The 12214-nt window shown below is 47.2% G+C and overlaps 1 protein-coding gene across 6 annotated transcripts in view; it reads right to left on the bottom strand.

The window, feature by feature from the left end:
• elavl4 (ELAV like neuron-specific RNA binding protein 4) overlaps positions 1 to 12214 on the bottom strand; it is a 240210-nt gene that overhangs the window by 78191 nt on the left and 149805 nt on the right. For all 6 annotated transcript variants that reach the window (XM_039767262.1, XM_039767256.1, XM_039767257.1 and 3 more), the window contains one exon: positions 10022 to 10262. In XM_039767262.1, coding sequence (XP_039623196.1) covers positions 10022 to 10262 — 241 coding nt within the window. The remainder of the gene's footprint in view (positions 1 to 10021; positions 10263 to 12214) is intronic.

Raw genomic sequence — 12214 nt, 5'->3', positions numbered from 1 at the left:
TTTTCCTCCCCGTACTTTGTTGCCTCCATATTACTCTCACACACCTTCCGGCATTGTCCACGGCCTGGTGCTGCCACCACCACCACACCTCAGGGTGGGGACAGTGTGCTTGTGTCAGCCTGCAGCGTCAACATGGCGTTGAGTCGGATGGCCATAAAGCTCCTTTTTGGTATCATCGGCCCACAGAACCTTCTTCCAGCTGACCTCAGAGTCTCTATGTGCCTTCTGCCGAGATGCCCTCTGCGTTTCTTCTCTCTGCTGCTCTCCCATTGCATGACGCCTGGTGAGGCACAGCTGCTGTCTGCCCGGTCTCTCCAAGGTGAGCCATTGTAGCTTGCGACTCCCTCAGCGTTCTCTTGGTGGATTTCTTTCACTCATCTTCAGCTTTTGTGGACGCTCTGGCAGATTTACAGCACTGCCACGCTGATGGTTGATGTAACTGGTGTGACAGATGGCCAGGACCATTACCCAGCAGGGATGGAAGCTGGGTGGAAGGATCAAGGTCAGGGAACATCTTTTGGACGTTATCTCCCCTGAGATGCTAGAGGGTAGCCCCCTTACCCCAACCCGATTGCCACAGCACCATGGATTCCCACGGTGCATGCTGGGACAGTAGTATGGAGCAGCCCTGTTGGGTTCGTGGGCGCTGCCAGGGGGTGCTACAGGTGTAGCTGGGTCCTTGGAGGAACCACTTCTGCCATACCAGGAACACTTCTAGGGGGCTATAGAAGGAGCTGCCTCATCACCAGTCAGGGAGCCAGAGTCGGATGGTGGAGGACAAAGCTTGTGAGGAAGAGAGAGATGAGAGAGAAGAAGAAAGGACGGTCTTGTTTTATATTGGTGCTTCGTACTGTGCTGTGTAGTGGGGAGCCAAAGACAATTGCTTTCACCTGAAGAATAAACGTGTGTGCTGTGGTGAACCGGGTCGGCAGCCCCCTGGTGGTCCACACTGGATATTCAGAGACTTTCTGGTTTTTTTTACTTTTCGTGCCCTTGTTTGGAGTGTCATCATCATGCAGGTTAGGCCACCATACTGACTCTTCCACAGACCGGTGACCTCCATTGAGGGGCCTTCTAAAACCACGTGTGTGAATACGTACTCATCTCTGTAATGAATTTGGACCGCTTTGCAGAGAGCCGCCTTCACTTAGATATTAAAGGGTCTTTTCTGTTAAAACAGCCTAAACAAACCCACGGAAACTCCATGTTTTATAACAAAGAAAATATGGAAACTTCTTCCCAGGAGGTGAACACTTCTCATCGGCGCTCTTAACGTACACTCACTCAGATTAAAAGGCGTCCGGCAGCTGCGACTGCGCATTTTAAGTTGCCCCCGAGACCACTCGCCATCTAGGGGAGAAAGCAGAGGTGGCACAGAACTGCAAGTCCTTGGGGGTCCACATGAACAGCAGAGCGGCGCTGTATAAGAAGGGCCAGAGTAGACTGTCCCTCCTGAGGAGACTGGGGGTCTTCTGAAGTGGGCGGCAAGCTGCTGGAGATGTCACACCAGTTCATAGCAGCCATTGGTCCAAATGACACAAGATGACTGCACAAAGGTATCAGCACCACCACCACAGCGCTGAGCCTGCTGTTGTGGAAGAGGATGGTGGGAGAAACTGGGTGTTATCACAAACCATTCTGCCCATCCCCTCCAGGGGGCGCTCTCTTGGAGAAGGCTTAGCCACAGGCTCATTCCTCCACGGTCTGGGGGTCTTCTCTGCCTGATTCCCCCCGACGTCCTCCTCCACACAGAACGAGTGGCGACTAACATTTAGTGAATTACACGTTTGGATTGGATTGTCTGAAGTTGTACTTTTAGTTGATATTTTTGCTGTGGCATGCATTTGATTTTCCCCATAGATTTCTAAAGCATATCTAATTGAAAGGAGAGGTCACCTGGGTGTCCCTGGTAAGTGGGCCAGCTGCGTGAAGGGGACAAAACAACACAACAAGCGTGGATCTGCTGTCGGCCCGTCTGGGATCAGGAACGGCGCCGCTCATTTAGAGTTTGTGACTATTATTTGAACTAACTGCACCTCCTTAAATGAGCAGACGGACGGCGCTGCTAGAAATTACAAACAAAACCCAAGACGGTGGGCTAGCCCAAGACATCTGTGATGTACACCCGCGCCACTCTTGCCAAGATGAAGGACGTCATGAATTTTTGATGCCCATCACACCCACACACATCCAAGGTCACGGTGCGTGTGCACTCTCAGCATACGGAAAAGAGGCCGGGATAATAAGAAAAGGCAATTTAGTGCATCTTCAATCACAACTAAAGTCCTTCGTCCGTTGTGCGCTTGACGAGTCCGTTGGAAAACAACTGCTTGAAAAAAAAAAACAAAAATTGAAACAAACAGAAAGCCGGCTTCTATTGTTGTGTGAATCAGGCCGGGCCTCTGAGATCTCAAACAATGGCTTCTTTTGTGTTTTATGATACATTATGAAGGGAGGCTGCTCTGTGGATGTTCACGTCTAAGATGTTACCACAAATGATGCCCTCAGCAGGCCCCTGTGGCAGGAGTTTGACACAAGCCCCCCTTTACCCGCAGTGTCTCCTAGAGGACAGCAGCAGGCACTGCCTTGGTCTAAACTAAGAAGCACAATACTGCCAGGATAACCAATGAAATGTTTGTCACGGCTGGTGCCCTGTCCAGGACTTGTTCCTGCCTTGCACCCCAAACTAACCCGCATCAGGATAAGCAGGCTTGAAAATGGCTGGAGAGATGGACGCTTGCCGTTCAGAGTATTGTATCCTGTGTCGTGGTCACTCAGTGGTCATCTGACTTAAAACTGGAGTCACTGACCACTTCAACATGTCATTCCCACGTCTGCAAGGCTCTGCCAGCTACAATTGGTGCAGCAAGGCAGTGTGTAAAAGCAGAGGCTGGCAAATTGGTGCTCTCACGGCTTTGCTGTTCACTGATGGCATCAGCTCAGAGTGGGTACCTGGAGGGCTTCTACTCTGTGTGTCACAGTGTGACCCACCCACTGGGTAGCCTGAGGGTCCATTGGACTCGTATAAAGGAAGCTTTCAGAGCAGGCACTGGGAAAAATGAAGGAGGAACCTTGCATTGCATTGTGCCCCAAGAGCGAATATGTGGAAACCAGTTCAAATAAATAAATTAAATACAAATAAATAACCAGTGGGGGCAATGCAGGAAACACACTGGGCCAACATGGAGTCCCCAATCGACTTAACACAAACTTCTGTGCAAAATCAGAATATCCCATGGAAAATCTGCACAGACATGGGACAATGTGCACACTCAACATGGAAGACCATGAGGCCTGCTATTTGAGATGCGTTACGGCAGCAGTGCTCCTCTAATGCCTGGAGCTGGAGCAAAGTGTCACTGCTGTGGATGTTCAGGCCTCAAGAGAGTGGGCCATTAACCAGGGCAGCCATGGGTGACTCGTGATTTACAAGAAGAAGCTAAGCTGAGAGATGTTGCACCTGCACCCAGCACCCACCAGGAGGCACTGCAGTCATTCATCTAAACCAGTGGTTGTCAGACTCCGTGTGGCTGCAGGTTTTTTTTTCCTCTGTTTAGTTGGATGACAGGCCTAACTCAGCTTGCTCTTATTTCCAAGTTTCTGTTGAAATCACAAAAATAAGTCTTGTAAATATTTATAAAAATGTGACAACATTCACACTGAAGTCCTGTTTAGCATTATGTCTGATATTACTGACAGGTGCCTGGGCCACATTAGGTAGGGTTTGCATAGAAGCAGAGGGGCTTATGGGAGGTGTAGTTTTTGTATGCACCGTAAATGTAAAAACTGGACGTGAAGGATACGGTGGGAGCTTTGTTTGGAATTTGCAGCTGTGATAAACTGTGATATACTGCTGAAAGGATCTGCTTCACCATCAATTAGCAGGGCCAGTGGTGGGTGCCAGTGCCACACCTGCCTGCCATACTCCTCAGAAGACCCATCTAAATACTGGTGCTGGGATGGCGGGAGAAACTGAGCGTTATCACAAACTGTTCTGCCCATTCCCACCAGGGGGCTCTCTCTTGGACAATCCAGTGCCTCCGTCACACCAGGTAAGCCCTGTCTGGGGGAGCGATGCACATCTTATATACGTGTTGTAAACAGCAGAGTGCAGTTTGTTGTGTGTAATACAAGCGGCTTCTTTAGACGTTTACTGCTGTGACTGTACTGACATGCAGCTGTGGGCCGATAGCAGCACAACCACCACGCAAATCTGTTTGGTGACCTTGTCACCCCTCAGAAGTCGGGATTTGTGACAAATGAACCTTACACGGGGATCACCTAGTGTGTTTGTTAAATATTGTTCTAGGATTTTCACATTACAAGCCTCGTCGCTCAAGTCCAATTTGCCTGTTCACGTTCATAAAGACCAGTGAGCTGCTGTACCCAACTGTGATGTGAACGCAACTGACCTCCGAAACGGCATGACCGTTCTCATTCACGGTACATGGCCGCAAACCGGATACAAATCTGACTCGGGACCACCTATGAAAGAGACTGAAATCTTACCTGAAAAGGGAGCCTTGAAAACATCAGATTTGTGGCGCATGATGGCAAAGAAACAAACAAAACCAAATCGGCTTTGAGTCACTTCTGCCTGGTAACTGTGAAGGCAGCCAAAGTTTTCATTCTGCTTTCCCAGGCGTTGTGGTTATTTAATCCATAATTTAGTAATGAGCAACGCAGAGGGGCTGACATTGAAGTCATTTCAGCATTGTGTGTCAAGTGCCTGGGCGTCTGCAGGTGGGAGTTGATTTTATTATGATTATTGATGAACGACTTGAAAAACCAAGAGAGTCTGAATAACCAAGAGTTACGGATGTAAACTGAAAAATAAAGAAAAAGAACCTAAAGTTATGGATGTAAATTACACACAATCATGGCTGGTCAAAGGTTTTGTTAAATGGTGCGACTCAAACCACCTACACCTGAACACCAGCAAGACCAAGGAGCTGGTGGTGGATTTTAGGAAGACCAGGCCCCTCATGGACCTCGTGATCATCAGAGGTGACTGTGCAGAGGGTACAGACCTATAAATACCTGGGAGTGCAGCTGGATGATAAACTGGACTGGACTGCCAATACTGATGATCTGTGCAAGAGAGGACAGAGCCGACTATACTTCATTAGAAGGCTGGCGTCCTTCAACATCTGCAATAAGATGCTACAGATGTTCTATCAGACGGTTGTGGCGAGCGCCCTCTTCTACGTGGTGGTGTGCTGGGAGGCAGCATAAAGAAGAGGGACGCCTCACGCCTGGACTAACTGGTGAAGAAGGCAGGCTCTACTGTAGGAGTAAAGTTGGACAGTTTGGCATCTGTGGCAGAGCGACGGGCGCTGAGCAAACTCCTGTCAATCATGGAGAATCCACTGAACAGGATCATCTCCAGACAGAGGAGCAGCTTCAGTGACAGACTAAGGAGACCCCACACTATGCGACTCTTCAATTCTACCCCGGGGGGGTCGGGGGACGATGGGGGGGGTTTAAACGTTAATATTATACAAAGTTATTGTCTGTTTTACCTGCATTGTTATCACTCTTTAATTTAATATTGTGTTTTGTATCAGTATGCTGCTGCTGGATTATGTGAATTTCCCCTTGGGATTAATAAAGTATCTATCTATCTATCTATAGGGGGCGCTCAGAGAGTGTTGATGATTCCTTTCACTTTTGACAGCGAAGACCACTTTAAACAAAACAAGGTAACAATATGAAGGAGAAGATGGGCGGCTTCTGCCTCGTGTGCCCCACGACATTGAAAATACAAGCAGTGGATTGTAACGTACAGTAGCTCCTTAGGGGTCTCGGCCTGGTATGTGCAACATATGAATAAAGTGTGGAGGAAGGCTAACTGGTAATTAACAGAGAAAGAAAGAAAGAAAGAATGACCAATTAATGTACTGTAGGTAAGTAAAACCATTACTGTGTATTTTTAAAGGTGCTATATAAGCTATAATGTACAAAATGTTGGTGTATGTATTTGTCTAATTAGAAGGACAGACAGACAGACAGACAGACAGAAAGCACAGGACTTGAAAATGCCAGCATGGTGCGGCGGCCCGCAGAGGTCTGTGCCTGAGCAGCGACTGCAGCAAACCAAATGAAATGCAGTTTTCGTTTGGACTTTTCACTTGAAGCCTGTTACCTGTGCACTTCAGGCTGAGTGCAACTCCTAATCTATTGACAGTTTCCTGCAGTTAAGAGACCATGTACTCCACAAACACAAGTGCTGAGCACTTTCTTAGCTAAAGAGCCCACATTAGTCTGCCCTTTTTAATGAGATAACAGAGTGTGAAGTGTCACTAAGCAGGATATAAAATGGAAGCCATTATCTGGTATTAAGTGTGAACAGTCCTCCCATCCATCTGCCCACATGCAGTCCATGAGCTCAGGGTTCAGCCACTTGGCTGCGCTGCTGCTTTTATGTCAGTTTTCAAACAAGACTCGGGGTCAACCCGCATAGGACTTGCACAGCAGGATACCCCAGGGTTGAAATCTGTCAAGGAGTAGCTGACATACGCAAAGCACAGCACAAACAGCACAGTTTTATCTTGATGTTTACATTCTGTACACATACATGTGACGAGCACCTTGGCGTTGGCGTGTTGGGAATGGCACCCTAGAGAGAGCGTGGCACAGGCGAGGTCATCAGACTGCAGCTCCACTCTGATGTTGTTCCATTTCTAGACCGATAGCCCACTGTTGATTTTAATCATAGACCGGGCCAGCTAGAATACATTAGGATGATTTAGACAAGAACAACAACAATATTTATTTATATAGCACATTTTCATACAAAAAAATGTAACTCAAAGTGCTAAAAGAAGAGGCCGTTCAGCCCACCAAAGCTCACCAGCACCAAGCACTCAATTCATCTAAAATAACATCGAGTTGAGGCTTGAAGGTCCCTAAAGTCCAAATGTCTACCACACTAATTGGTCACTTAGTCCAGTGCATCTGTGATTCTCTGTGTTAATGTTTGTGTGAAATTTACTGTTAGCAAGTTTACAGCTGTGTCCCCGTGTTCTTGATGAACTCATTTTAAAGTCATCATCATCATCATGTTGTCTGTTCACAGCAAAATCTTCCACATGCAAGCAGCACACCTCAGATCAACTCCAGGCCTTTTATCTGCTTAATTGATAAGACATAATGACGGACTTGAACACACCTGCCCGTCGAATAACCTTTGAGTCAATTGTCCGATTACTTCAGAAAATGCTTTAGTTGCCTCACATTTTTATGCAATCGTTTTGTTCAACCCACTGAATTAAAGCTGAAAGCCTGCACTTCTACTGCATCCGAGTTGTTTCATTTAAAATTCATTGTGGTAATGTACAGAACAAAATGAGAAAAAGTTGTCTCTGTCCAAATATTTATGGACCTAACTGTATATTATATATATATATAGATACACACACACACACACACACACACATACACACACACACACACACACACACGTACAGTGTATAGAATATATACACACAGTATAATGAATTTAGTTCACTTTGCCAAGATGTGTGTTCACTTTGATACTTTAGCATCCTTTTCTGCCAAATGAAATCCGCGGAGATTCCATGTTGTGTGACAATAAAAAGTGAAACTTCCCAAGGGGGTGAGCAGGCCAGCTGGCATACTAGCTAGCAGCGTGCCTGTAGTTTTTATAGGTGCTATGCCTTCTGTAAGTTTGAATAGTAAACAAGTGAATCATAAATGATCGTCATTCTGTGTGTGGAGCTCTTTACAGGAGTACACAACTCCTGATTTAAAATGGTGAATCTCTGGTGCTAATTTGAAAGGAAGCGTAGGTACAGAGGATTAAAAAGAAATAGGAAAAAACAATCTGTAAGGATGTAAGAGATTGCGATTGTTCACCTCTGCACCAAGTTTAATAATAAGGCAAACGTCTGATTTATTTCTAACTCTGAATGTCTACCAGCCATACATCAGAGAATAAAGAGAATCTGCCAAATGCCAGGCAGGCAGCTCAGAAATGAATGTAAAGGATGGTCGGGCAGGTGGAGTCTGCCTTGTGTTTCTGGGTGCCAAGCGTATCATGCGCCACGCTGTCGAGTAGCGGGTGTTACAGTTTCTCACATGCAGATCAACACCTGATGGTCAGGATGTCAGCGGCTGCCATTTGTTTGGGCGCACTGCACATCTTCTGGTTGAACCCAGCATTTGAAAGCGTTGATACAGTATCTCTGGGGGCCAAATCTGGCAGGATGTTGGCATTTGTGCCATGCAGATGAGAGAAAAGAATGGGGGTTACGTAATATTCATTTAAGAGCAAATACTAAGTGAAAGACTGAACAACCTTATGACTCTCAGAGTTACGCTTCACTATTGATACTGAAGAGCCGTCCAGCACTCCACAGCTTAGTCAGTTTAGATTCATGGGATGGGAGGCCAAGGACTGGATGAGGTGCCAGGCCATCAGAGGGGCCCATCTTTAAACATCCACTCCTGTGCAGAAATAAAACATTATATTTAAAAACTGGGAATTTTTTTTTTCTTTTGTGACCAGTGTTCTCTGAAATAAATGATTTAAAAAAAGGAGCAACTATTTACTCTCTTAAACCTCACTTGACACGATGCTTACCCTGCCAGAATAAAAAGGCTAATGCTGTTTAATTTACCGTGGCAAAAGTTTAAGTTTCCTTATTTGATTCCTCAGCATTAAAACTGAAGACCTGAATAAAGCTGGCAATCTGTAAACCTGCCTTAGCAGGGCCACTCGCTGAGCGCTGAACACCCGCAGGCCGTCAGCTCAATCCCGACCACGGCCACGAGGCACAAGTCGCTGATTTATAAGGTCAGGGCCTACAGTGTGGAGAAATCCACACGACTCTGCTGGATTTGTGACCTGTTATTCCTATGGAGAAACATCGAAATCAAACAACATTATAGAGACGGGCCAGTGAGCTCATCAAGCGCACCAATGTTGAAATTCAATTCAATTCATTTTCATCTATTTGTATACAAAGCACCTTCGTTCTGAAGTCGGTGAGTACGCATGAGCAGCTGTCACTAGAAGTGCACACAATGGGTTTCTCCACAACTTTCAATCATTTTGTGTTACCAAGTGTAGATGGCAGCACACACAGTCACTGGTGACCACGGCTCTGTAATCCCCAGCGTCCTATCTTTGTGTTCATGTGGGAGTAACAGGGTGGGGAGATGACCCCTCAGTGGTTAAGATGGCCCCCGTTTACCAAATGGCAGCAGGCGCAGTAACCTCAGTCAGTGGTGATGTTTAGGCGAGTTCTACAAAACTTGTCTTCTAAGTAGGAGTTCTAGCCATGTGGTTTATGGGGTGATTGGCCGCCCCGACACCCTCAGTGATCCCTCAGCAAATACAACCGCCACCCCTCAATGAGCAGAACTGCCGAACATGGCAGTTAGATACGTGGAGCAGAGCGGTGGAAGACGCGGTTTGTAATTGTCAGCCTCTTAAGAGCTCCTCACGGACGGCCCTGCCATCTCAGTGGTCCAGCTGCTGGGAGGGGGAGTGATGCCCTGAGTGATACCTTAGTCAACTTAGCAGTCTCTGCCGAGGGATCGGCCGTCAGTCGGTTAGTGGTGGGTATCTATGGAAAAGGCACAATGATGGCACCAAAAATCACCACTAACTAACTGATGGCCACTGTATCGACTAAGGTGTCACTTCTGCATCATTATCAACCCTAAGGCTGACACACTGCAGAGCCATCGATCATCTTGGTTTACATGATTTGTGATCTGTGACTTTGAGTGCCGTAATATGGCTCCACGGTATTGGAACTGCTCTCCATCCTACTAGTGAGGTTGCTGTCATTTTATTAATCGCCGTGAAAAGTTCTTCTGCCAAAGAAGTAATAAATGATGCCAATGCAGCCATTAGTGCACATTTTGGCCCCAAAATGTATCTAAAATGTGGACGGAAATGGCAGCCGTTTGTAACCTGAAGGTCACCTGTATGCACCCCGCAAAGCTCAGCTCGACGTCACACAGAAAGGAAGGTCCCCCGCTGCCTCACCTGTGATCTTGTCCCGGACAAGCTTACAAGACTCAATTTCGCCGATGCTGCCAAAGAGACTTCGGAACTCCTCCTGGGTCATGTTCTGGGGCAGGTAGTTGACAATGAGATTGGTCTTGCTGTCATCGGTGGGGCCACTTGTCTGCATGGGCGAAGGACAACTTCGACTGTTACTGGAGGGCCCATTAGCTGTTGTGGCAGTCGGCCCATTTGTCACCTGAGGCTCCATGTTGCTGATTATCTGGAGGAAGAAATGAAGGCCGTGATGAATATTTATATGAACAACTGAGAAAAAACCTTGCAGCATAAGACATGCTGGACTGTGACAGATGACAAAAGACATGGCAGATTATAAGAGCAGCCAAAACGTATAGGATGTGAATCACTCGGTGGTGTACCCTGCCGTGAACACACAGACGCACTTGTAGTTGTTTCTGCTAAAATCAACGCTTGAGAATCTCATTAATTCGTCGATATATTTTAAGACATCCCCATATTTAAACGAGCCGTTCTAACAGCAACAGTCAGGCCAGCCTACATTCCGACTGGCACAGTGGGCACGTGCCCTGCTCCACCGACCTCTCGGGGGTCTCCCGTTTGCAATACCGCGCAGCCTGCAGCTCCTAAATTACAAGTCGCTGCCGTGTCATTTTCATTTCCACGATAATCCCTCCTAACACGCCGTCGTGTCAACAAAACCAACAACGGCAAATAGAGGGAGGGGACGGCGACTTCTGCAAGCTGTGCTAGTGTGAGATGTGGGCAGCGACTCCCTTTTATTGCCAATGAGCTCCACTAAATATACATGGCTGTCGTGTGGCTCGGTGGCCCACGTGCCCGTGAGACGTGAGGTGCAAGGGGATGAAGCTGCGCTAACTTAGCAAGCCCGGGGGTGGCAGATGAAAATGTCATGCCGTGATATGCTAATTCCGCCATAAGCACTGGGATAATGCAGAGTATTCAGTTCGTCTTGTGAATGCTTGCCACACATTTGTGAGTCAGCCCTGGCACTGGCGCTGCTCTCCCTCACACCAGAGCTCAGCGAGACAGATGTGGCACGAGGAGTCATGCGCTTAGAAATGGCTGCAGGTGAATCTGCGCACTCCGCCAGCAATTCCACTAAACCAGACCTTTAATGCAGCAGGCACAAGACGAGGTTGGGTCATTAAGAGCAGCACTGCAAATTTCCTTCATCTCTTCTCCTTTTTTTTTGCCCTTCTCCCTTGCACAACAGAGGCCTGCTGGTAAACAAAATTAAAGATCTGTGCACATCAGCTGTGATGTGCTCAGCTTCTCACTTTCAGCTTGTCAACTGCTGGATATGAAAGGCAAAAGGAATTAATTCAAGTGTGAAAGAGACGGAGAGAGCAGGGGGAAGGCGCTCCGCCATCACGCCTGTCTGTTTACGGAATTTTGTTTCACTGATACATCTATTAGCTCATCATAAAAAAAAAAAATCCTATATAATTAATAAACGCCTGTAAAACCCGCAGAGAATTCACAATGAAACTGAAGCGACTGTCTGGCCCTGAATTGAGGAGATAAGCAAACATGGTGGCGGGCAAAGAGACGTGCGAGCTTCTCCTCCATACTTGCTTGCCAGAATTTCATTCATCTTCTAAGCGGCGGATTCAGTTCAGGGCGGAGGAGAGCCCACCCTAACATCACCAGCAACCAACCCTGGGTGGGACAAACAGAAACAATGGCTACATCCACACTGCAATGTGGTGCTGGAAAACGAAGGCGATCTCCGTCCACACTAAGCCACGCTAAAGTGACCGAACTCGCACGACGCCACTGTTCACCTGCACTGGGCAAACCGTGCATCAGCGGAAACAGGACGCGGCCTCCATGCTAGACATTCATTTACAGCTTGCATTTACACATGGAGAACAGCAACGGCAAATATGAAAAGCGAAAAAATTAAAAAACGGATTGTTATTTAAAGTAACTGATGAGTGTAAGACGAGCAAAGCGGCTGAGAGAGGCGGGTCAGTGCAAGTATGGCGTCATTTCTCAGTGCTCGCTACAAGTGGTGCCATTCATCACCCTCCAATCAGGAGAGACCATGTGATAAGCAAGAACCAATCAGAGTGCAATCAAAACTCATTTTTACCCATCCACACTGGCAGTTTCTGAAGTAAATGCTTCCGATTCTGGGGGTTAAAATCACTGGGGCAGTGTGGACTAACG

Source organism: Polypterus senegalus, chromosome 10 (assembly GCF_016835505.1).
Source record: "Polypterus senegalus isolate Bchr_013 chromosome 10, ASM1683550v1, whole genome shotgun sequence".
Taxonomy (NCBI): Eukaryota; Metazoa; Chordata; class Cladistia; order Polypteriformes; family Polypteridae; genus Polypterus; species Polypterus senegalus.
This window is presented reverse-complemented; position numbering and strand designations above follow the sequence as displayed.